Consider the following 27,779-nt stretch of genomic DNA (forward strand, 5'->3'; position numbering starts at 1 on the left):
CTTTGGAAAACAACTTGGTGAGTTCCTAAAAAATGAGACCCACACTTGCAGTTGGTCCAGTCACTCCACTCTGAGGTATTTACCTAAGAGACAAGGAAATATATGTCCACACAGAAACGTGTACGTGAATGTTCATAACAACTTTGTTTGCAATGGCCACAACTGGGAACAACCCAGATGTCCAACAACAGGGAAGTGGGTGAGCAAACTGTGGTACATCCACAGAATGGAACACTACGCAGCAATCAAAAAGAGTGGCACACTATTGGTACACACAACAACGTGGATAAATCTCAAAATAATCATGCTAAGTGAAAGAAGCCAGACCCACTCCAAAAGAGTGCACATTGTGTGATGCCATTATGTACATCTTTAGAAAATGCAAACTAATCTATAGTGACAAAAAGCAGAGCAGGGGTTACTTGGGATGAGAAAATGGGAAGGGGCCAGAGGGAGAGATTTACGAAGGAGCACAGGGAAACTTTTGGGGATGATGAGTATGTTCATGATTTTGATAACGATGAACGAACTGTTCACTTTAAATAATATGGAGCTCACTGTATGTTCATTATACTTCAATACAACTGCTTTAAAAACATATATATGTGTATGTGACACATGCATATCCTTTTCCCCATTTAACAACCTATCTTGGAGACCATTCCATATCAGTACACGGTAAGTTACCTTTCTTGGAATACCAACAACTGAATGGTATTCCATGATATATATAGGTTTACGTGACTTATTTCGCCATCCTCCTTCTGGTGGACATTTAAGTTACTTACAGTTTTTCTTTTAGTTAATGCTGCTAGGAACATCCTATATACACATCTTTTTGTGCCTGTAAGATAAATTCTTTGAAGCGGATTGGCTGAATCAAAGGTTATCGTAATTGACGACTTTGATAGATACTATGAAGCTGCCCCATTTTTCTCACTGGCTCAAGTCCTGCCTACTCTGAAATGGAAGGGACGGTCCCCATGTAGGTGAAAGGCAGTGCCCAACAGCTATCTGAGTTCCACAAAGTGGGACTTCCTTGGTGATCACGCTCCTGGGAAATCACCAAGATTTTGCTGGCAAAAGCACTGCCTTGAAATCGCTGTGGGAAATCAGGTACTCTGGAGCGTGGTGCCTGCTTTACCTGATTGGTCACAAGGACAGGAAGCGGAAGGAAGGCCTGGGCTACTGGAAAACAGAGAGGTGGCAGGAAACGAAGAGGCCATAGCATCTGACGACATTCGTTTCCCAGCGTTACAGCCTCTATACTTGAGTCCGGGGCAACTGGATCCTTCCATTTCTCTCTCCCGCTCTCTTTCTCAATAATTACTGAGCACCGACTACGTTCATTGATAAGGGTTGGGGGGGCACAAAGAAAAACAGGAGGCGCAAAGGAGGGGGCAGGGCAGGGAGCCTTCCCAGAGGAGAGGCCATTTAAGTAGTCCTTTTTCCTGTCTCAAAAATTGAGGTGAAAGTCCCATAACATAGAAGTCATCATTTTAAAGTACACAATCCAGTGGCACCTAGTACATTCACACTGTTGTGCAACCACCACCTCTTGTAGTTCCAAAACATTTCGTCACCCCAGAAGGAAACCCCAGACCCATAATTAAGCAGTTACTCCTCATAGGCAGGGTTTTTTAAAAAACAAGGAGGAAGCATTTCACAGATAGGCTTGGCAAGGAGGCCATTCCAAAAGAAGAACTTCCCAAGGGCCTGGGGACATCAAGTCACTTGGGAGGGTGCAAGTGTGTGTTGTGGGGGTGCAGAAGTGAAGGGGTGAGGCAGGAGGGAAAGGCCGGGCAAGGGGCAGTGAGGATCATGTGCCAGCTCTGTCCGAAGCAGCGCAAGCTGGTCAGCGGTGGTGAGGAGGATCTGGTGGCTACGGGACCCACGTGACTTATCTTCACCCCTGGGGGGTAGTGTCAACTTCAATCCAAATTCCATTCAAGCCAGTTTCTCAACCTTGGCACTAATGACGTTTGGGGCTGGATAGTTCCTTACTGTGAGGGCTGTCCTGTGCACTGCAGGATATTTAGCAGCACCTCTGGCCTCTGCCTACTAACAACCAGGAGCACCCACCCTGCCCCCCAGTTGTGACAACCAAAGATGTCTCCAGGAACTGCTACACGTCGCCTGGGGGAGGGGCAAAATTGCCCCCCGTTGAGAACCAGGGAAGGACTCTGACCTTGTACTTCACAATTTTAAGGACCGGCAAATCATATGGTGCTGTGGGAGGACCCCCCTCCGAGCTATAGGGAGACAACAGGACATGGGCGGCACCACCTCTGAGAACTGGGATCTGGGTCCTCAAAGAAGCTTACAAACACAAGCAAATTAGTGTTCAAACTTCATGGCATTTTAAAAATTCATTCTCCGTTTATTCGACCACTTAATGCCTACTGTGTGCCAGGTGCTGAGGTTACCACCATGGGGACGGGTCACTGAGGGATGTTGCATCTCATTCTTTCACTTCATCTCCACAAAGAAGATGTCAACATCCTGCTTCTAAGAGAGCAGTGGCTCCTCTTGGAGGGGGTGGGGAGGGAGGGAGGTGGGAAGACTGACAGCGCTGGGGGAGGGCGTCCTGGGGGAGGGCGGTGGGCGCTGCCAAGTGGTAGGAGGTGAGGGGTCACTGGTACCAGCTTGGGCCTTGCTCCTGGCTAGCGTCCCCGTCTCTCAGAGCTTTTGGCCGTGGCAGAACGTCAGGGGAATGGCTGTGGGGTGGGCTGGGGTGCACCAGGGAGGCTGGACCCCAGGCCCTGGCGCTCCTTGGCTAAGATCCCTGTCTCCGAAGGTGACATAGAAGCAAAGCAGCTGGTGACTTCAAGGAGGACCACGTGAGCACATCGGTGGCATCTGGCGTGGATCAGAGTGCCTGTCCCGACTGTTCTGGATGGAAAGGCTCTTGGGAGCTTTGCACGAGCCAAGAGGCAAAGGGAGGGAGATTCAATGATGACCAGGATTTTTTTTTTTTTTGCTAAGCCCAGTAGGATGGGGGCTCGGAGTCAGATGTAACTGACTTCAGAAGAGTTACGCAGCAGTTTCCGCCTAAAGTCCACACAAATGATATCAGGATGAACAGACCACCGCCCAGGATCTCCAGGGACGGAGTCTGATGGAAGACTCCCCAGGTCCCCGCATTCTTTGTTGAGAACATTCTGAGGAATTATGTACCATTGTAATCTTTTACTTAATTTGATTTCTACAACTGCATAGAGTTGCAGGAGTCCATTTTGCAGATGAGAAGACTGAACTCAGAGTGATTCAGGGACTTCCCATGGCCTAAAAGTATCAGATCCAGCACGGGAACTTCTGACCCCAAGCCTCGTTCCTTTCGCTGTTGATTATAGTTCACAAGGGATGAGGAATCTGGTTAGGCAAAGGGAAGCTGAGGGTTGTCAGGAGGATGTAAGTCCTCACTTAGCGTTGGCATAGGTTGCGACTTTAAGAAAAAAATGATGTATAATGAAACCAAATGGCTAATTGATATAAGAGTGAAGCTGCTACGGAATCTCATCGACGTTACAATGAAATGATGGGGGAACAAATCAGTGTTATTTGAGGACCTGCTCTACTCTGATCTCTTGGGTTTGTTTCCTTATCAAGGACTATACAACAAGAATACCACCTCACTAAGGGAACAGGATTCTGTGCGTGTGTGTGTATGTACGTATGTACATACGTATGTATGAATGAATGAAGCAAAACCCTGGCCGTACCTTCCATGCATTAACTCACTATAACACCAGCATAGATGACAGGTTGCTGCCAGATATTCTCGAACAGTGATGAGAAGTTGGAAGTTAAGGAAGATAAACTATGCAGCTAAGTATGTGCAGAGTAGTGAGAGGGGTTAGATGAGGCAGAGCACTTAGGTCAGAGGGTGGCTGTTACATGCAATCCAGTAATGAAGAATAAGGCCCCAGCTTGTGGGACACGCAATGAGGGACAAGAGAGGGAATTGGAGAAGACTGAGGGTGAAAAATACAAAATGCCATAGTCTCAGCATATTATCCACGACCAGTGGAAGAATTTTAAGAATTAAGTGCCACATTCGTTTAGAGATAATTTGTCACTTTGGGGGAAATGATTATGTTTAAACCATACTTTTGGGGCACGGAGTTAAAAGTAGTTACCATTTCTGCCTGCTCCCCTTTAAGCAATAAACAATCTCATTAATAAAAGGCCAATTGGATGTTTGAAAAGATCTAAAATGAATATGCTAATTAAGGGAAAGTGATTGTTTCCTTAGAGCTTCTTTACCTCAAAGGAGGGAAACTGAATACCACAAACGAGGCTGAAAAATGAGGAGATAATTTTACAAGGGTGAGGAAAACACTGTCACGTGATCTCTGGGATTCCTCTAAGCAGAAAGTTACAGACTTTCAGCAGCCAATCTTCTCAGCTTTCAAGCATCTTCAGAGTTAGTGATACAGAGCTTTGAAAGCGGAGCAGCTCTGCCCAAGTGGGAAAGCTTAGCCAAGTGGAGCGGAAGGTATCAGGCTAAAGTGCCATTCTCTCTGTTCCAACTCAGCCAGCAAATCTGTATCTTCAGTGGGACGAATATACTTGTTTTTCCCTGGCTTTCGCTTTAGAGAAACAAGAGAAAATGTCCTGACAGTCACCATCTTCAGTGAGATTCTCCAGCCGCCTGTTTTTACTCCTAGGCATCCCTTGTATCTGACAAGGCACGTCGGGGCAGAGCCTCAGGTCATTTCCCCAGGAAAGGCCACGTACAATGGGAGGGGCAGCCGGTCAAAGCCATTCCACCTGAAGGGAAACGCACACTGCCCTGGATTGGGTGGCACTGACCGAGGATCTCTGCTGGGGTGCTGTCAGCCATCTCGAGGAAGACCTGAGATTCTAAACTAGAAGGTACAGAGGTGGGCAGGACTTTTGGTCGGAATTAAGGCCACTAAAATAACATTTTCTACAACTTCAACGCATTAGTTCTTGTAAAGGAAAGTGATTTACAAACGAGTCCTTTTGATGAAGCATTTTGCTAATAGCTAGCATTCCTTGAAAATAATCGAGCCACAGGGCTTGAGACAGATTTTAAATGTCTTGTCTTTAAACCAGGCAAAATTGGTGGTTGTTTTATAGCTCTTTCCTAATCATGCAGCATGATTTAAAATGTATTTTGTGGGACTAGCACAAGATTTGGCATCAAAGAGCCCTCAAGATGAAAATTCCTTGCTTTACTGTTCACTCTGATTTTGAGCAAATTACTTAATCCTTCTGGGCTTGTTTCCTTATCTGTAAAAAGAAGTCGACCTCACTCGGTGTTGCTGGTTTTTATGTAACTCAGTGGGGGTGTGCACACACAGGACGGGGCACATTAGGTAGCCATCCAAAGGACCCCATGGACAGTTTGCAGGTCCTACACCTTGTCCCCTCTCCACACACACACACACACACACACACAGTGTGACGACAGGGGGCTAGGACATGACTCGGAAGGTGGAGTGCAGAACAAGAGGAGGCTTCCAGGACAAGTGTGGGAAACAGAACTTCAGGGTTTCGTATGTAAGTGCCCTCAGATAATAAACTCATCCTTCCGCACCATGGCAGATAGGAGCCGAGTCCTTCCTTCTCTCTTCCCACAGGCTCTCCAGGATGCATGCTTAATGAAGACTCATTTCCTTCCACGTTTATCCTCACTTAGTCACTGTAACATAAGCTCACCTCTAAACTGCAAGTCTGCACCAAGTGATGTGATTTACCCTCCCCTGTCTCACTGCGCCAACCACAACAACCCCAGGGGGGAACCAAAATCTATTATAACTCTAATGGTAAAGAAATAAAACCCCAACACCAGCTTTTATAAGTCTTTCTTCTGACAATGCGTGTGGTAGGTGTTTCTCTTGGACGTTTTTGAATGATAAGTGATAGCTTTTCATACCTCTATTGTTTCACCCTGGGATTTTTTTTTTTTTAAGACATCATGAAACACACTTATGAGAACCAAAGATTTTACAATCGTGACCCCAAACCACCTTGACGGTACTGTTCCAGTACAAACAACCATACGCACAACCATTTAGATTTCTAATTTATTATTAAATTACATAATAAAGCTTCTTCCATACAGTCAGAAGATGCACATTTAGATGAGAACAAAAATTAAATACAAATACAATAAAACTGGTTCCAAGAAGCCATTTTAAAAGCAAAAAATTAGAAAGTGCGTTTGGGATAGATTTTTAAAAATCTGTATTGGCATTTTTCATGAGGAAACATCTTCCATCATGGTCAAGTGTGACTGGAACTGATTTCCCTCCCTCTCTGAGAGCGAACAGGATGGCAATAAATGCAAAGACTTTGATATTAAAGTGAGAACTTACAAAGGAAATGAGAAGGATTCAAGACACGGGTCAGCTTTGTCTGTTTCTTACCCAGTAAACATGCTTCAGAGTCACTTGTCCCTTCTCTTTCTTTTCCCCAATAAAACTTAAGGATATGCAGATTTACAAAGGAATAACAAGATGAGCTGAGAAAGACCATGATGAAAAGCTCTGCATCCTTTTGGAGACGATGCTAAACAACCTCTAGCCCCAAAGGAGAAAGGAACACAACCACTTTAATTTTCTGCGTGGAATCTGTTTGCTCGTTAGTGACACTTGCTCATTAGTTACACAAAATTCAGTGTAACACTAGACATGGCCATTTACCCTCAACAGCTTCGTACTGCCAGCTAGAAAACCCAGTTCCCACGAAATCACATCTGGCTAATGATCAAACACGAGGTGTTAGAAATCCAAAAGGGCCAGTCCAGTTCTTTAAAGACCTTTTCATCAGGTTGAGATTAACAGTGACAGAAAATTAATGGTGGGAATGAAAATCCAAGGTGCCTCAATTCCAAAAGTCATTATATCAAGACTCAATTTTTCTATTCAGATGTATTCAGCATCCAATAGGAAAGAATTAAATATTATTTGGTTCAAGGTACAAAAAGTGCCCTCGTGATGTCTCCATTCTTAGGATTTTACTCCTATGCCTGATCTGAGTACTACGCAGTATGGAAAAGGCATTCTCTGTAAAAGTGAATTTGGACAGAGGAATTGTGGAGAAGGTAAGCCCCTTTCCTAACATAAGAAAAATAAAGGGAGACCAATGCAAGTTACAGGGAATCTTTCAGCATCTACTAGTAATAATAAAAAATGTAGAGATAGGCAGGACAGATCAACTAAAGCACTTGGATATCTGGGCTTGAACTTGAGTTAAAAGATTAATTATTAAACTTTTTTTTTTTTTTACTAAAGTTATCAGCACACATAGAAACAAAATCTCAGAAGTATACCTCTGGGAATTTTCTGCCGTTTACGTTGCCATGATTTTTCATACTTTTTAGTGAAATGGAAACGTTTTTGAGTGATTACAAAAAAAGATCTCTAAAGGAAAGATGTATTATATAAGAAATGGCTGAGGGCAAACACTTGCCCTAAGAGGCAACATTTGGGACTAGCAATAGAAAATTCCTTCTGACCTCCCAGTTCTGACTGGCTCTAACAAGGAGTTTACTATTGACTCTTGGGCCTACCAACAGGTCTGTAAGGACAGCAAAAAAGAAGAGAAAACCAAGATGGTTAAAAAAAATAAAAAAATAAAAAAAAAAATGGCATGAAACTGAAAGAGTTCCAGTCAGCTATATGGGATCCAAATTGAGCCTCTCCTTATAATGGCACACTTCTATTTCCTTGCTCTAGGGTTTCTTTCTGCAAACAAGAAAGAGGAAAGGATGAACTCTGTCCTAGCTATCTACATTTGGCCCCGGGTCACCTCACTATGGGCTACAGCAATGGGAGGTTAGCCAGACCTATCTGACACCAACATCTACACCACGCTTTTTCAACTTCCTTGGAAGAACTAGTTTCTTTATTTTCGTAAAGAAAATAACCAACACAATTCTGTTACTTCACTTAAGTAGAAACCTAATGGAAAGGCTCATCAGTCATCGAAAGTGTTTACTTAGTTGCAGCAAGCTAGATTAGCTCAGGTTCTGGTTTTACTGTCACACAATCAGCTTCAATGAATGCACCAAATAATCAGACCAGTAAAAAAGACTGGCATTACAATTAAATAAATAACTTTATTTATGATACTTCAAATTTTATAAATGACAACTCTGTAGCAACCAAAGTCCCATAAATTCTAGCTGACGCATAACCACCAATCAAGGCCCTTTGAAAAATCAAAGATAATAAAGTGTCAAGGGAGACAAGTTTTGTTCCCCCAGTAGAGAATTTGAGAAATGAACTTATTTCCCTGATCACTGAAGGTTCACATTGGGAAAACTTAAACTTTCTTTCAAGGGCACCCCCAATCAACTACTGATCAAACAACCCATATTTAGAAAAATAAACCCCCTAGTTAAAAAAAATATATCAAACGCCCTTCACACCCAGAACATAATTAAAACTTTGACACCAGAATGAAAAACCTCTCAGTCTCCGTACCAGACCAGGGTTAGTCTACCCATCAGCCTGTGTATCATGTTCATCTAAACGACTCCATCAACACATTATGATGTAGTTAAGAACTACATGCTATTTTCCTTTTATTCCCCATGGCACAATCTGAAGTCAGTACTGTAAATACCATAATAAATTCCAGTAATGAAAAGCAGCCTTCTTTCTTGGTAAGGATTGTAGATGTTGGAAGTCTTCAAACTATTTGTGGTAATTCAGTTAGACAAGTAATGAATTTACAGAAATTGAGAAATGGTTAAACTTGAAAATAATTCTGGTGAGTGGTTTAAATGTCACTGTCCAGGGATGATAACAGAAGAGAGGTGCAGACAGAAGAGAGATTCTGTCACATGGACCTTCAACAGCTGAAATCATTCTCTGGATGTGTGGAAAAGCTTACCAGATTTGGAATGAATAGGTTTTCACAGAATACAGAATTCCTGATACATTGGGCAGTATAGTTCACAAAGCTTTTGCTCGGAAATTGTGGGGCATTTACAAATGGAATTATCTGAATGGTGACCCCTCAATCAATGTCTTTGTTACACGTGGCTTGTTGAACAGATCTCACGGAACACTGAGCCGTCCCCACTCAATTACCAGTGTTAATCCTGACATGTGGGGAAATAGCCGGGGACACTGACAAACATTGGCTCTTAGCTTCTTTTTTCATGGCAGAATTGAGATTTCATTTTCGTGTAGCAGCAAATATTAACCCAATGGAAGAAACAAAAAAAATCAAAACAGTAACTGCATCCTTTCAAATAGAAGCCTGTCATTCTTGCTATTTTTCCAGCAATACAGTTAACCTCAGTGTGCACGGGATTAAAAAATAAAGGCAAACGCGTTTTCGAAGTGTGTGTCTTCTGTTTCAGACAACCTCAACTCTGTTGAAGTTGGCCCGTCAGCATCTTAAAGAATCTGTGAAAAATGGAATTTTCCTTGCATACCAAAAGAGTTGGGGATACAGAGTAGAAATTTATAGCACAGATTATCAAGAAATGACTTGTGATTTCTCATCATGAGGGTAAAATAAAAGGACAAGAACTATTTTTATTCACAACCCAATCTGGTGGCTGAAAGGAAAGCAGTCTTTGGATACGGAGAAACCTGGTTTCCTGAAGAGCCCGGCTAGCTAGGAGACATGACCTGTCATCAGCCTTCTACACTACCACTGAGGCACAGAAACTCTGTTTCTGACTGGTTTACTTACCTCCTGGGGAGACAAAAGCAACTGAGAACTCTTTCTCTCTCTCTCTTTCTCCTCTTAAAACTAAAAACAGAAGGAAGTGTGTGTTAGAAAACATAGCGCAGAAGAACTGGCTTCAGTTCCACCTGACCACGTCACAGAGCCCATCACTACTGAGTCTTGAATTCATCCTGCTGGTCAGGCTAATTATCAGGGCAATAGACTTCTCCTTCCTACTCTTCCTTCTTCCAGATCAGGGCGTGAAAGCGGTGGTTGTCAAGAGTCCCTGGAGACGCCCCATCAATGGAAAGCATACAGCAGCAACAGGATGGTACAGACCCCAATAACACCACCCAGGATGAGGGAGTCTCGCCGCTTCCTAAGGTTGATACGCTGGATCAGGCTGTTCACAGCAGGAAAACGATCTTTGGGAAATCTTTATTAAGGTCATATTTGGAAGAAGCCTCTTTAGTGAAAAGTCACAGAAACCACAAAAATAGAGATCAGGGGAGTCCAGAAACACTAACTGATGGAAAGAAAACCACACTGAGGGAGTCTTTAGTAAATACACATGCCAGAACTGGAAATGCCCAGGTCGCAAACAAATCTGAGTCTCCCAGTACACAGCTAAGAATAATGAAAAGAAAAACAGAGAGAGAGACGGAGCAGAAAATAACAGGAACACCTACCATGTATTGAGGGATTACTGCCAGGTTTTAGGTCAGGGTGGGAGCCAGTGTGGGCAGGAACAGAGGGGGGCATAGGTAAAGCCACCGTCATCCCCATTCCACCCCACTGCTCCTCCCTCCCTCCCTCCCTTCTTCCTCTCAGCAGACTGAGAAGTTTTGCCAGAGGGTTTTGAGGAGTACCTGACCTCTCCTCACAGGGTGCTAAGCCCCCTTGGATTCAGGCAATTGGTTGGAACCAACTCTTGGGTCTGTATAATCACGCTCTGTTAATTACTTAATGTTTTTAAATTTTCTTTGGCATCAGCAGGCAGGATATGGTAGGAACGTGAGTTAAACTGCTCTAGCTGTCTTATTTGGGGAACTGAAAAAAAAGGAAAGACAGGAAAATTCCCATTTTAGGGATTTAACAGTAGTCACAACTGTGTTTTACTTAGTATTTCAAAACGTCTTCATACTCTTACTTGTTTGTATGTTGCAGACCACAGTGCCTGCCCGTGTATCCTACACTGTTTTGCGTTTCTAGCAATGGCTTCTGACTCTACACCTGCAGGGATATCCTTTTGCTAATAGAGGTATTACATCAAGATCAGGAATGCCACCACAAAAGCACCGGGGCTACTGGAAAGCTGACACAATCCCTTCTCCCTGCGAATCCTCACTGCATTTTCCTGTAGCAAAATGACTCCCAGCAGCGACTACATTTGTATATTGATGTATTCTACATCAGGACCATGTTTTCTTCTAATCTTCAATTGCCCTGTGCATCCAGAATAGAGCTTTATACACTGTAGGCATTAATGTGTTTTTTTAATTAATAATAAAAGAACAATTTGCAGAAATAACTCTTAAGATGAAGAACAGGAAGCACGAAGTTATAGGCAGAAACTTCTACAAGGTACAAATCTCATACTTGCCTTACTTGGTGAAAGAAGGATCGACAATCCCCTTGGAGAAAGTATGAAAACTTCTGGGATTAGAAAACCTCATCTATTGTAGACCTACTTCTGTCCAGTTTACCTTTAGGGAGCCTCCCCTCTCCCTTTAGCAGAATCCCGCTCAGGCCATGGAGTAGGGTGGAGATGTCCCTGTCCTTTGCCAGCAGGTGTACATGCAGCCTTACCACCTCGGGATTGGTCAGGAAGAACACTCCCTCCTCGGTTGGTGACTGGGTTAGGAAGAGGCAGTGACTCAGGCTGGGGGCAACCACAGTCCTCTTGGGACATTTGCCACAGCTGTTAGAAAAGACATCCTTTTATCATGGGGATTTTTAAAGTCGTAGGAGGTGACTCTCAGTGATCGCTAGCACCACGAGGAGAAAACCTGCCTGAAAATGAGGCCAACACACTGGAAACAGAAATAAGAGAAAGAGTAGGTGGGGGGAACAGTAAAAGGAAAGGCAGATTCTTGATTTAATAAAATCTGAGCTCCTGAATCTAGCCATGCCTTAAGCCAAATTCTATCCCTGAATTTTATAGATATAGGAACAAATTAATTCCCTCCTTTCCATTCTCAAGTCTGTCTGAATTCAGTTTCTGTCACTACCTCTCTATGGAGTCCTGACTAACTCATACACATTTTATTTATTTATTTTTTTAACACACATTCTTTTGGAATGATTGTAATTTGTGGTAACGATAAAAGGAGATAATGTATATAACAGTACTACTTAAACTGTACTGCCTTAGATAAAATATAAATAATTTTGGATGTGTGGTTTTGTATTTAGGGTGACAAGGAAGAACAAAATTCACAAAAAATCAACACACTTCAGAATATTCTTTTCCTCAGGCAAGTAAGGTTTCAAACTAAGTGACTTGAAATTACCCAAGACAAATATCAACTTCTGAAAATAATATAGGTCCTTCCCCCTTAGTAATTGGTAAAGGAAACCTTTTTCCCTAAAAGTCTTGGCTTCTCAGAGAGTAAACAGGCTTATCCGTTTTCTCACTGGATTTCTCCGAAGTATCAGTAATACTAACTTAAATTGGAAAACTGAAGAGTTGAAAAGGTAGAGGTCACAACAAACAAGTAGCAAATCTATCCTAGAGTTCAGCTTGTGTGTAACAAGTCACAATGAAAATACTCCATAAGCAGTTACAACTCATCTGTGCATGTGCTGTCTCCTTCCTTCCCCTGCTAAGCATCTGCCACTGACTTATTTTTCAAACTGAAAAAAGAAAAAGCATGTAATTTATGGTGTTTAGGTAAGAATACTGTACATGTGTGGAGTTCTAACATGGATATGAAAGCTTTTAAAATGTAAAATAATTTGAAAATTCACATTTATAATTTTTTTCTCAATCTACTAATAAACTTCTGTTGTGCAATCTTTTAGAAATGGTACTTAAACAGTATGAACTTTCATCAAGTAGTAATCCAAGGTATATTCATATTATGTGATTAATGACTGGCCTCTCCTGCTACTACTGATGAGGGCAACCTGCTGTGTGTGTGTGTGTGTGTGTGTGAGAGAGAGAGAGAGAGAGAGAGAGAGAGAGAGAGAGAGAGAGAGAGAGAGAGACATACTTATTCCCCCCACCCCCTAAACCCCACAGATTTCAAATTTTCAAAAAGGATACTGGCCAAAGTGTTCATTTTGCTGTGAATTGACTTCAACACTCCTCTTTGTGAAGTCATATTTTCCTTTGTTGCCATAGCAATGCTGCAAGGGAGAAGAGAAGCTAATTAAACTGGCATTTAAAATTATCCTGCATGGATCCATCATATCCTTAAAAGTGAACAGAAAACTAAGATGATATTGAAAAGCAATGGGCAGAAAAATGAAAAGAAAAAGAAATCACCTCCTAAGTCACCTTCCCATTGTCCTTTTTCTGAATGACCACGCCATCCCCACTGCTGTCCTCTGATGTCTTTGGGGAGCAATAAGCCATTTTCTGTGTTTTTTCCCCAAAGTTAACAAACGAAATAAGATATTAACAGAGAAATCATAGATAAATATTGTAAGAGCTTCTTAAAATGGTTTTAAAAGGGGCCAGTCAGGAAAAACTGTTGAGAGGGAAGTAGGGAATTACAACCATAAAAATAGAACCCAAAGTGCAACATATCACAAAATACTCATACATAACAAGCCTTCAGTTGAAAAGACTATGTTCCAAAGTTCTACTTGAGAACCTACCAAGCAGATTTTAGGACCCACATACAACAGTTACGCTGGATTTCTAAGCCAGATGACAAAGGTCACAGATTCATCAAGCTACTGAAAGAGAAGGAAAAGGCACTCTTTGCAGAATATAGTTTCTTCTGTGTGACTACTCTGACGTCCTTTTCAAGAGAATCTCAGTTAACATCTTTTCGCTATCACTGCCAGGATTATTCATTGCCAACAGTCTTATCTCCCTGGACACTAGAATCCTAGAGGATGGGGTCAGTATCCATTTTCATATGTTACACACAGGGGACTATTTTAGATATTGACATAAAAAGCAATAGGAAATAGAATGTTCTCGAGTAATTCTGAAAATATGTGAAACATTTCTTTTAAAGCCTCCTGCTTCTGAGGAGCTTCTGGGAAGATGGTGGTCATAACACAAATTCCTGACCTCATTACCTCCATGGGGGAACACAAGAACAAAGGCAGACATGCTGGGGAGGGTCCATCTGAGGTCCCAAGTTCTCTTGAGATCTCCAGGGAAGAAAGCCAGGGAGGGCTACACTGTCTCAAGCAAGGGAAGAACCAGGGAACTGATGGCAGGAAGACCAGATTTTTCTTCCAGGTTGGGGCAAAGACCTGGGTCTCACTGCATCCTGCGGAGCCCAGGCAGTAGGAGATTGGGGTCTGCATGTACAGGGGTTGCAGTGATGGACTGAACTGCCCCCAGTCCCTGCAGCTAGAAAAGGACTGCCACAAATGGCCGGAGAGACCTATCAGCAGGAAGTTGACAGTCTACCAGCTGGTGTGATACCCAGCCCCTAAGAGGAAAAACTGCTGGGCCATCCACTGGCTCCTGGTAGGTCATTGCTTTAGAGTCTCTAGTAGCCTGACATTTCAGGGAGCTGACTGAACACATTTTTGGACAGGCAGGACCTAGTAGTATCCTGCTGGAGCAAAATGATCGAGTACTACAAGCAAATGATAAAGGAATCAAAACTGAAGTTTCAAGATTTGAGAAGGCAAAGAAGAAAAAATAGTGTATAAGAAGATAAATCAAAGGATACTTATTGAAGCATTGCTTGGAATGGTAAGATAAACAAAAAGACCCCACCAATCTTCTTTCCCTCCCAATGGAAACAACAGTAGAATAGTTTAGTAGGTTATGATATAATCATTATGAAATAATAGTTATTAAAAAGAATGAGTTGGTATTATTTCTATCAACCTGGAGGGATGTTTATGATATACTGAATGATTAAAGCAAACCACAGAATATGCAGAGTATGAGTCCTTTTTAAAGAAACAATCAATCAAAACATCTCTGTGTATGTTTGTACTACAGTAAGAAAGGTATTAGATACACAACTGTCAGGTAATACAAGTTACTTTAGGGGGAATGGAGGGGCATTACCTGGAGATGAATCTTTTTTCTTTATACACTGATAGAATTACTTAAATTGTTACAATAAAAACATTGTACTTTTTGTAATATATATTATACATATTTATATTTATATATAACGATACTTTGTTATCTTTAGTTCTTAGTCATAATTTTTCAGTTTAAGTATATATATATGACAGAATATGAAACATTTAAAATGTGGTTGTTTTAAGATAAATTTACAAGGTATTTTCAAATGGGTATTATGCTCTTGTGTAAAGTAACAATTCAAATCTGGGTGGAGCAAGCTGAGGGCAATCTTTGAATCATATATGCCTCTGTTTTTTAAATTGGGACTATCACCATCTCCCATGCACTTTGATTCAGAAGTGGATACAGAAGATTAAAAAATAATTTCCACAAAGCACTTTGCATTCCTTGGAGAATGGATAATATCAACATACATTATGTTATTATCTTGTCGAATATGCATGATTTCCAGTACCACACAAAGTACATCTAGACATACTTTCCCATTTCACTCCATCACTGGCAATCAAGCTGAGTGGAATCTAGGCTGTTGTTATTTCAAGGGTCAGATACTAAGAGGCAAAACATAAGCTCCAAATAATATATAATGCTTTTAAAATGATAAATCATTGATGTGCTTACTGGAACTTCAACTTTCTTACCTGTTCTGTGAACTACTCAGACACATGTATTTCCAACAAAAGACAATGCTAGTTATACATTTAAAGCTTAAGAACTTATAAATATTAAAAATATTAATTCTTGCCAATAAATTGATGCCAAAGTTTATAATCAGTTGTGTACATATTTTTAAAACATATCACCAAGAGAAAAAAGTAAATGTTTACATACAGAATATATAAAAATAATTATTTGACACTAAAAAATTGTATATTATCCGTAAGTAATCATAACTAGCTTTACATTCAATGGCATTTCACTTGTGATACCTATCATATTTTGAAACAAAGGGAACTAGTGAAATAAAAGACCTTCTAATTAATGTGGTTTTTTTGCTTTTAACTAGCAAAATAACAGGAACAGTGATTCAACGGTTCTCAAATGTTCCTAATCTACAAGGTACTCAAATTTTTATACTCATATGTCATCCCTTAAGTAGGCCAGCTTTGAATTGGAAAGCTGAGTTAAGGTAGCCTGGCCCTAGAAGATCAGGCAGAAAGAGGAAGAAATAAAGGGAAGGAAAAAAGAAAAAGGGTTATAGGGAATCTCTGGCAAAGTGTGATCTGATCTTATGTACTGATGAAAGGGAAAGCGTCACAAGGAGATATTTCTGTTAACGAGTAGGCAATTCTATGAAAACTTTGTTCAGATAGAAGTACATGCAATTTAAACAAAATTCCAAGATGTGACAACTGCATATTATTATAAGAAATTATAATTTATTAAGATTATTAAATAATAGTAGAAACTTATAACCCACTGAATAAGAATCCATGAGTTCATATCAGTATAAATAAATATTTAGGATGTGAACACTGAAATATTTAGGGGTAAAGAGGAATCACGTCTGCAACTTATTTTCCAGTAATTTGGAAAAAAATTGTGAAAAAAGCAAATGTGGCAAAATGTTAACATTTGGGACATCTAGGTAAAGGGTATATAGGAATTCTTTGTTATTATTGGAACTTTTCTGAAATCTGAAATGATATCAAAATAAAAAGTTAAAAAAAATTGACAATAGAGCTACCAGATTACCTAGTTATCAGTCAGGCATTGTACTCATATTACGTGTTTACTATTAGGATAGGTATTATCACCAATTCCATTGGTTTTAAACACATAAGAAAATGAAGACCCCAAATAATTTATCCAAGAACAGAGATCTAATAATAGCACAGCCAGGCTTCAAACCATATCACACGCCAAAGCTTGTACTCTTTTCTACAAGACAGTAAATACAGCAGTGGTTTAGATAGAGCTCTGGTTCTGCAGTTAGAGAGACTCAGGTTTGAGGACTATTTATTAGTCATGTGACCACAGGCATCTAACGTACCTTAACTTTTTGTTGCTGTTTTGGAGGTAGTGTCTAACGATCAGTGTCTACCTCATGGGTTATTGAAGAGGTTAAATAAAATAAAGTGTGTAAAGCACCTGAGCACAATACCAAGGCCTATGGTATACCCATGTTTGCTGTTTCCACGCATTTCATGCTACCTTTCCTGAAAAACAGTGCTTTAGACACTGCTGAATTCTAAAGTTAGAGACCATCCCTAGTTAACTTACTTTCTTATCGTCCTAAAATCGGTATTGAAAATTCACTAAACCTAGGGAATTCAGCAGTTCAAACCAACAAATAAATGTCCTTCCCTTAAGCAACAAACTACTTCAATGTTAATACAGAGAATATTAAATTATTACAGCAGATTTTCTATATCTGTTGTAACCGAAAACCAAGTCTACATATTAGGTTGGTGCAAAAGTCATTGCGGTTTAAAAGGTTAAAAATAATTGCAAAAAACCACAATGATTTTGGCACCAACCTAATAAATGGTATAAATAAGGCATTTACCAGATTCCATGTTTAAGACTGTTTTCCATTAAAAAATGAGAGTAAAAAGATTTGAGGCTGAAAATGTTGAGTATGAATTAATCAGAAAAATCAACCTATATAAAACAGTCTAATTCTAGTAATTCTGGAAACAAATGTTTTGGGCTTCAGCTATCTCTTACAAGAGAAAGACACAGTAAGAACACATTACCATTTAATGAAATTCTCATCTTTAAGGAGGATAAATGAACTTTAACTCTATTATAGAGTTAACCTGATCTGTTCATTTATATACAAACAAACAAACAAAAAAACCCACAATAAATACAAAAAAACTTTCCTACCTTATTGTCTCTTCTATCAGACGATCTGAGCTGCAATAATAAGAAAATTCAAATTATGGAATTATTAAAAGCACATTTAAAACTTGTAAATAAATTTTCTACATTTTATAGATAAACTTTCCAGCCATTTATTTAACAGAATACCCATACTTTTGAAAACATCTGAAAAAATTCTGGACTCTGAAATATCCACATATGTAATATTCATCTTTCTTTTATTTGTTGGCTTAAATCTATTTCTTCCATAGAGAAAATTAATGATTAAAGTCAGAGCTGTTTTAATGTCAGCATAAATAAATGAAACTTCTTTAATCTAGATAGCTCAAAGTTGTCACTATCAGCTATTCTAAACTTAAGAATTACAACAACTTTTTGAGACAGGAGAGATAAATACAGTTCTGATGCCTATAAGTAATAATTATTTACACTCTAAAGTTCCTTCATGTCCCTAATAAATTTAAAAAAAAAAAAAAAAGTTCCTTCATGTTTGGGAAACTAAACCAAATCTCAGCTTACCGCACTTTAGAATTCAAGAATCTGAATAAAGACACCAAATACACTTTTGATCTATAAAATATTTGCCTTTATGCATCGCACACTGGAAAGAAAGTCTCCCAAGAAATCACTTTAGGGAGGAATTTATAGGTAGCTAAGTTTGATAAAGGACTGCATGTTGGAGCAGTGGTCAGATTAAAGAACTTTGTAGTAGTCATTAAAAAAGGGGTGTTTAACATGGAGAGGGTATAGAACTGAGGACGAAATATTTTGACTTTGGAAATTTGTTTTGGTTCCATTGATCCTATCTGGCACAAAGCGATCTCTCTGGCATGGAATTGATGGAAGAAATAAAACTTATTTGTGCTTTATATCATTACGACTTGAAAATGTTTCCAATGTACAAGGATAGGCTGGCTCCATACTCCCACAGAAAAACTTTCACTAAAGTGGCAGTGGCACTCACTACTTGTGAAGGGAGCTCCTAAGGACCTGTGTCCTTGTACAGGATCTTAGGATCTCAACAGTAATAAATAACAACGTATTCTAAAGTTACAGCAATGTACTCTGAAGACCATCAAGCTAGATCTGGGAGCATGTAGCGCTGGGGAGACAGGCTCCTCTGACTGACTGCGATAATCTGCATTCAAAATTGATGTGCTGCGAGTGAGGGAATCTATTGCTAAGCCCCACAGATAATGCTCCCGACAGAGGAAAAAAAAAGATCCTCTTGAGCCTTCCATTTCTTCCATGAAATTCCGCTGCATTATAATCTTAGGGGCCCACCATGGCATATGCAGTCTTTATTGACCGAAATGTCGTTGTGTGAAGCATGACTGTACTGAAAATCCAGGACGTATATGAAAATAATTCTATTGCCAAATTCAACAAACTAGTTTTGTGTTAATAGTTTTAATGAAGATAAAATCAATTAAATAAACGTCTAAGTGCAAAAGAGTAGACAATCTATTCATTTGCTAACTTTGTTAAAACTAATGGTGCCTAATACTTGGAGAGAGCTTATTATGAGCGATATATTATTCTAAATGCCTTTTTTGTACCTTCATCCTCACAACTCTATGAGATTGAGGCTACCATTCTGATCATTTATAGATACAGAAATTGAGGCCTACAGAATGAACTTGTTCATGTGCCACACAATCATCAGCACAGTTTGGATTTAAACCTAAGCGGTCTGACTTCAGAGATTTGGCTCTTACCATCTTGATAAGAGGTACCTCTTTCTCCTCTCTTTCTCCACAATCAGTTCCAGTTTCCCCCAGCTACTTCGAGATCATCACTCATCCCTACTCTAGCAAAAATGTGTACTCTGAGTTCATTCTGTTTCTCTATCCTCTCCCTTCCCTCTAATCTAATAATCTCAGGTCATTGGAGGATCTCTTCATTCCAAATTTTATCATCATTCTAGACAACTTAAATAGCCACAGAGAACAGACTATCCATACCCTAAGAAGCACAGTTCCTTTTACATCAAAGAATGAACACAAGATTGCTCCTATAATTTGTCTTTCTCAGATTTTAACTTACCTCCTTTTCCACAGTCATCATTCAATTTTTGTCTTAATAATCAGGTAAAGGGCTCCTCAAAGGGCTCTTGAGACAAATAAACTTGATAATCATGATTTCCAAAAGTTTAAGAGAATTCCGTGATATAAAAAAATTATACATCATGACTATAAGTAGGGTTTATTCCTGGGATGCCAGGCTGATTCAATATTTAAACATCATTTAATGTAATCCGCTATATTATGCTTAAAAGCATTTGACAAAATCCAACACCTATTCACGAGAAAAATTCTCAGAAGAAGAAAAATAGAGGAGTACTTGCTCAACTTACAAAGAGCATCTAAAAAACTTACAGCTAGCATTATAATTAACAGTGAAAGATGGAACATTTCTCCCTAAGATTTGGAAAAAAGCAAGGAAGCCCATCCTCCCCACTCTTTATTCAACACAGTGTTGGAAGTTCTTTGCCAATGATACATGGGATAAGGGGTTAAATCTTATAAAGAACTCATACAACTTAACACCAAAAAGACAATCCAATTAAAAAATGGGCAGGTTACCTGAATACACATTTCGACAAAGAGGACATACAGATGGACAACAGACATATGAAAAGATACTCAACATCTAATCCTCAGAGAAATGTAAATCAAAACCACAATGAGGTATCACCTCACACCTGTCAGAACGGCCACCATCAACATATCAACAAACAAGTGTTGGTGAGAATGCAGAGAAAAGGGAACCCCCAAGTACTGTTGGTTGGATCACAAATTGGTGCAGCCTCTACAGAAATAGTTTTGTATTTGACATTTAGGTCTACGATCTGTTTTGAGTTATTTTGGGGAAAAGTGTAAGGTCAGAGTCTATATTCTTTTTTTTTGCATGGATGCCCAGTTGTTCTAGCACCATTTGTTGAAAAGACTATCTTTTTTTCCATTGAATGGTCTTTTGCTCTTGTATTGACTATATGTGCGGGTCAATTTCTGGGCTCTCTATTCTGTCCCCTGATCTATTTGTCTATTCTTTCACCAGTGCCACACTGCCTTGACTACATACAATACATATACAACAAGAAATCAAGTTTAAATGGGGAAGTTTTTGTTTCTTTCTTTCCCCCACAAAGTATTCTAACCAAACATTGTAGTGCAAAAAAAAAAAAAAAAAAAAAAAAAAATTAATGTCAGCAAATTTGTTCAACTACTGCAGACACAAAGCTTAAGAGAGAATGTGGGGAATCACAGTTGCCATTTGTTTGTCGTTTCTTTAGACTGAAAATCCCGCAAAACTGCCTGAATCATAAAGAACCTATGAAATCTTAAGTAAGCATTTTCAATTTGTTTCTGGAACCTCTAAAAAGTAACTTGTGTATCAATATAAACTAATCTGCTTACATAAATAAAATGGGACTACTGTTTTCATTATATGTACGTTTCACATACTTGTGAAAAAACACTTCTTCCATAAATATTATCATAGAAATTCAATAGTACTAGCAATCACGAATGACATTCATGAAAACTGTAAGGAATAAAATGACTAGTTACTCTCTATTACACCCTAGAACCTGTGTTTTAGTCAAGGCTCAAGCAATTGGCTGAATGAACTTGCCTCACGGAGTTGTCATAAAACCCCAGAGATAATGTAAACAAAAGTAATCTGGTAAACTGCATAAAACTAGATACGTGGCTGACATAGAACAAAGCACTTTTATGCCTGTGTCCTTCTTGCTTTACAGTCCCCTTTCCTGATTCTCAACATAAATTGCTAATTTTTCAAAGTCCAGATCCAAAGTCACATCCTTTGCAAAACCTTCCTTCATCCATCTGTACAAGCAGAACCAATTCCTCTTTATACTATTATGTTTTTATAGTTCTTTGCTCTTCATCAATTCAAGAACATAACAAACATTGTAACATGCACTGGAGGAAAAATGTCTTAAATTTGTAAAATTGAAGTTTTTTCATATATATTATCTCATTTTATGTTTTTTTAAATATTTGTAGGATAATTACAGGATACCATGATTATATGTTTATTATTTCTCTAACCAGAATGAGTTCACTTGGGGTAGAGACTGAATCTGATTCATCTTTGATTCCCGGGAGTGTACTACAGTACCTGACACACAGGAGACGCTCATTAAATGTTTACTAAATGAATGAATAAATGAGACACTTGGAGTAATAAAATAGCAATCAGAGTTAACACTGAAATAATCCTTGTAAATTTCCACGGGGCGGGGGGGCGGTGTCTGAGGAAGATATATACAATAGTCCTCCCTTATCCGTGGTTTCACTTTCTGCAGTTTCAGTTACCTGTGGTTAACCACTGTCTGAAAAATATTCAATGGAAAATCCCAGAAACAAACAAATCATACGTTTTAAATTGCATGCTGTTCTGAGCAGCATGATGAAATGTCCCGCTGTCCCGCTCTGCCCTGCCTGGGATGTGATTCATCCCTTTGTCCAGCATAAGGAATAAAATGACTGGGATGTGATTCATCCCTTTGTCCAGCATCTCCATGCTGCATATGTTCCCCATCCGTTAGCCTCTCACGGAGTACCACCTTGGTTATCAGAGCAACTGGCCCGGAATCGCAGGGTTAATGTTCAAGTAACGCTTACGTTAGTAGTGGCACAAAAGGGCAAGAGCAGTGATGCTGGCAATTCGGATCTGCCAAAGAGAAGACATAAAGTGTCTCCCTTCAGTGAAAAGGTGAAAGGTCTTGACTTAATAAGAAAAAAATTGCATGCTGAGGTTGCTAAGATCTATGGCAAAAACGAATCTTCTATCTGTGAAATTGTGAAGAAGGAAAAAGACATTTGTGCTAATTTTGCTGTTATACTTCAAACTGCAAAAGTTATAGCCACAGAGCATGATAAGTGTTTAGTTAGGACGGAAAAGGCATTACATTTGTGGAAGATAGGAACAGAAAACTTGTTCTAATGGACGGCAACGCGTTGTGCCAGAAAGCATTGAGCCTGTATGAAGACTTCAGCAAGGGATCCCTGAAATGAGTGACCACATTCACATAACCTTTATTAGCATATATTGTTATAATTATTCTATTTTATTAGTAACTATTAATCTCTTTCCTTGCCTAATTTGTAAATTCAACTTTATCATAGGTATGTTATGTACAGGAAAAAACAGTACAAAAAGGGTTTGGTACTATCTGCAGTTTCAGGCATCCACAGGGTCTTGGCACTATGCTCCATGGGTAGGGAGGACTACTGTATTTTACATTATACAACATATTCCTCACTGGAGCAGATCACCTCCAACTCAAGTTTTACTGTTTCACAAAGCCATGTACCAACCGAAGATGAATTTGATGTTACTATAGCTCCAAATGAAGGAAAATGAGTTCTGTATAAAAGCTCCTAACTAGGTCACCCCTGCTTTGTAAAACTGGACATTATCAAATGAATATAAAAATAAGCAAAGTCTGTCCAGGATAATATTAATTTGCTTTGTCTTCTATTTCATTATGGCAGACAACTGTACCACTAAAGACAATTAGCGCTTGATATGTAATTTTAAAATATTCCATGAATGGAATGATAGATATATTGTGAAATAATCAAATGCTACCAGTTCTCATAGGCTACAAATTCAATTCTCATTATACAAATGACCCCTGACATAGGTAAGGGATAAATCTCAAGATCTTTGCATATGCTCAAGTTTATGGCTACTATTAAATATAGTTTCTTCCATAAATTTCCCACTTTTTTACTTAAGAGCACTGTTTTCTTAGGATTACCTCACTATTATTACCTCACTTTATAATGGGTGTTTTCTCCTTAGAGTAATGTTTCACAAAGAAACAAAGCATATGTATGTGTGTATATAAACCATTTCATGGTAGTCACTAAGTAAATAACAACAAAAGGCAAATAGGAAGTTAGAAGTGAGGTTGAAGTGTAAATGCTGTTGTCCAGACAGGTTAGATGTACTCATTAGCCAAGTGACTTCCCCAACACCAGCTTCATTAACTCATAACATTCAAGTTTGTATCTCAACAAAACTACACTGAGAAAACCATATTAAGAAAGCTAATGTCAAATCTTGAATGCCAAGAGTCTACTATCTTATCTCATTCATAGATGAATCTGACCATTATTTAATTGAATCATACATTTATTAAATAATATACATATAACTATACCAAAATAACTGGGATAAAAGCACTCCTTCTAAAGGTCACTAAATTACGGTGTTCACATGTCTCATATTTTTTCAAATATGGTCATAGCCCGTTAATACAATTAGAATTTCATTTTGTGAAAATTATTCTGGTATCAAAACTATTTCCAATTCTATTTAAGAAATGTAAATTAACAATGTATACACAGTAAAAGGTTTTCTCCTTTAGTATGTACTTTTCTTACTCTTACAACCCTTACTAGGTATGTTCTGCTTTATGCCGAAATGCCTCACTGTTTACAAAGCTTCACTGTTTACAATGCCTTATCTTAGCAACTATGTGAACTAGACACCACATGAAATCGTAGAGAGGCAATGCAGTATTGCTGAAATAACACAATCAGAGGACCTGGGTTTGAAGCTCAGCTTTTATTAGCCATGGAATGTGAGGAAAATTTAACTAAAATCATGAAACAAAAAGTGAAACCATTTTTAACGTTTTTAAAATGCCTACCTAAAATATTTCCAAAACCACACCTTTGGATCATCCAAATAACAAGTCTGGTAAATTAAAAAAATTCAAAATATCAGTAGTCTAAACACAGACTAAGACAGTCAAAAGAAAAATTGTCAGCAGAGAAAAGGTAAGCCTCCAACCGAAAATATAATTATTCTTTACTCATTCATAGACACATTTATATCCAAGTGTACAATTACAATACAAATATGTGTGTGATCTCAGATAATAACGCAATCATATCTGTTAGTCAAATGGAATGAAACCAAAACAAATACTCAACTAAATACCATAAATGAGCCTGTTTATTTAAGTGTAACTTGCTTTATAGAAACAGGCCCGTATTTAAAAAGTTAAAACAAATTCTTTTAGATCTTTAGAGTAATTTTAATTTTGTAAAATGCCTTGTCATTCTCCCTTAAAATCATTTAACATAAAGGGATAGCAACTATCCCAATTTGAAGATGAAAAAAAACAAAACAAAACAGAGGCCAGGTCATTTACTTTTTAGAGAAGGGTAAAGCAACTGGCCTTTCAATTCTCAGTAGCATTACACCCTGCTGGTTCCCTAATACAAGAAAAATAAAATTTTAAAGAAGCAAATCAGAGGGGAGGCTCTGTGATGTGGGACAATATGGAAATGGATTAGGAAATGTGGATTTAGTGAGAGCTATTAAAAAGTTATGAGACCTTGGCTTATGCTGTCTGAATCTTGTTTCCTCATCTGTAAATAAAAGAGATGCTTGCCAAATACTTTTATTATATGCTATATAATAATTTTATTTTAAAAAGGTATTTCATGGGGAATTCATTTTGCAAAGCAAAAAAATACTTCATTACACTAATAATATTCAGATGCTATATACACATATGAAATATGATTTTAGTTCTCAAAAACAGATTTCATATGTATATATAGCATCTGGACCACTACCTTGTACATAGTATGTATTCAATAAATATTTGGGGAATAAGTAAATGAATGAAAAAGGTTTTCTATATTGGAGCACACATGTATATACACATTTATATGAAACCAAAATTAGTATCTGTTTACATCCATTTATTCAAACAAATAAATATTAAATATCTATGATATAAGAGGAACTGGGGGCCAAAATTAATATCTGTTTACATCCATTTATTCAAACAAATAAATATTAAATATCTATGATATAACAGGAAGTGCTAAGAACTAGACTAACCTCGTCCCTTTCCTCATGAAGCTTACTTTCAAGGAATCAGATAGAAAAACAAGAAAAAGAACAAATTATTCCAGATTCCCATAAATGCTATGAAGGAAACAAAAAAGTGCTTTGTTAAATATTAATAAGGGAGAGTCTACTTCAGACAAGATAGTTAGAAAAGGCGACTTTAAAGGGGTGACAAGTGAGCTTATACCAGAAAGACGCCAATGGATAAGCTACGTGAAAAATTACGAGCTCTTTTGTATGTGGATGGCCGGAGGAAGGTGTATGTTCCCACACTGCTATGGTGGTTTTGTTTTCTTCTCCCAAATAAACCCTTCTTTTTACTAAAAGAAGGGTTTTGGTAACACAATTAAAAAAAAAGAAAGAAAGAAAAACTAAGAGTATTCTACAGATAAAACAAAATATAAGTACAAAGAGGCTGAGAAGGGAAAAGCCTTATCTTTGGGAAAGGAAATGAATAGAAGCCTGTATGGCTGGTACCTATGAAGCAAAGGGTGAGAGTGATACAAATGAAGGTATGGAAAGAAAGACATGAAGTGGGAGATTTAGGTAGCCGGTTAACCAGGTAGGGTCCTGGGGTGGGAGGGCATAAAAAGTTTATAATTCATTGGTCGGGGGACAGAGAAAGGAGTGGAATATTAAAATAAAAGTCCACTTAATAAATATTACTAGAAAAAAAGATTTTGCATAACAATACTATTTCTTATGTGTGGCTTGGAGTAAGTAAACCCAAAATGAAGTTGTCTGATAACTTCCCTGGGACCATGAAGCTGCCACATTCTCTTCTGGAAACACTTTCTAAGTAAGTCTACTGGCCACCAGAATGCATTTGTGACAGGCCTGGCCAATCACAGTCACCCATCCCCCAGGGCCCAGGGATAAATACAAAGAGCCATAGTCTACTATCTACAAAAGCAACTGAATTTGTAATTTAAAAGTCTTGCCATAATTAAAACTTCAGGCTTAGATGGATTCACTGGTAAATTCTACCAAACATTTAAAGAAATAATACCGAGCCTGCACAAACTCTTTCAGCAAACAGAAAGAACTGGTTTTAATGGGCCCAGTATTACCCTTACAGTAAAACCAGGCAAAGACATCTAAGAAAAAGAAAACTAAAGATATTCTTCACAAGCATAATGTAAAAATCCTTTACAAAATCAACCCAGCGATACATAAAAAGGATCATAAACGTATCAAAACACAGTGGGGTTTATTCTAGAAATCAAGGTTGGTTTAATGTTTGAAAATAATCAATATCATTCATCATATTAAAGGAAAAAAACAACTGATCGTCTCAGTAGATGCAAAAAATGGTATGAAAAAATTCAACCCCATTCATGATGAAAACTTTTAACAAGAGAAAGCCTAGGACCAAATGACACCTCAATAACAACAAGCACATCAGCACCCAGATCTTTGCATCTGAACCCTTCGCTGATAAAAGGAACCAAGGTTACTTGGAGAAGTGGTAGGTTTTAGAGCTGGGGCAGGGAAAACACAAGACAAACCATAAACATTTTGTGGCGCCAGATAGTAAAGTGCTCAGAAAAGGATGGGCCATGTCAAATGACAGAAGCTAATGTGAAGGAGCTCCCAGTGGCCAAAGGTGGAACGATTTGAACAACAAAATAATAACCGTGCTGGACTATAACCCCTAGTATAAGAAAGTAGCTATGAGTCCACACTAATAAATAATTAAGTAAAATAAATGATGGAGAAAGGATAGCTCTTCCTCAGAATTACAACTAACAAATGTACAAGGACTGATGGAAACAGAAAATCACCAGTAGGCCAACACCACAGGAATAACTGGGGAAGCATGATTCACTAATGGATGGTAAAGTTAATCAAGTTCGACAAGAAACAGAATTCGTGCATAGTCTCAAAGCATCTTCCCCTATATTAATTAATTACAATTGGAAATACAGTCATTTTACAGCGGAGAAACCTGACAGATACCACCTAACAAAGCACAATGAAAGGGGGTGTGCCTGTATTTATAACCCACAGAGATGGAGCCAGTACATAAGATGACTGAAGAGTAAAATATTTGATGGAGCAGATAAGGACAGAAAAAAGGCTGGGGGATGTACTGCCCCCGCCCCCTGGGGAGAAACACCTCATTCTCTAAAAACGAAAAGAAAGC

At 38.6% G+C, this 27,779-nt stretch overlaps 1 protein-coding gene across 4 annotated transcripts in view; it reads right to left on the minus strand.

Moving 5' to 3' along the window:
• Positions 1 to 6,039: 6,039 nt before the first annotated feature.
• Positions 6,040 to 27,779, minus strand: part of GOSR1 (golgi SNAP receptor complex member 1) — a 39,696-nt gene continuing 17,956 nt past the window's right edge. For 2 of the 4 annotated variants that reach the window (XR_013991822.1, XR_013991823.1), the window contains exons 7-10: positions 17,729 to 17,758; positions 12,929 to 13,011; positions 9,685 to 10,085; positions 8,069 to 9,392 (exon numbers count right to left, since the gene is read on the minus strand). Coding sequence is in view for 2 of the 4 variants with exons in the window: in XM_081027071.1 (XP_080883197.1) it covers positions 9,961 to 10,085; positions 12,929 to 13,011; positions 17,729 to 17,758 (238 nt within the window). In the remaining 2 variants the exon portion in view is untranslated. Of the gene's footprint in view, positions 10,086 to 12,928; positions 13,012 to 17,728; positions 17,759 to 27,779 lie in introns of all 4 variants that reach the window. The other 2 variants (XM_081027071.1, XM_081027070.1) reach the window with 1 other exon arrangement.

This window comes from Rhinolophus hipposideros, assembly GCF_964194185.1.
Source record: "Rhinolophus hipposideros genome assembly, chromosome: 20".
NCBI classification, from domain to species: domain Eukaryota; kingdom Metazoa; phylum Chordata; class Mammalia; order Chiroptera; family Rhinolophidae; genus Rhinolophus; species Rhinolophus hipposideros.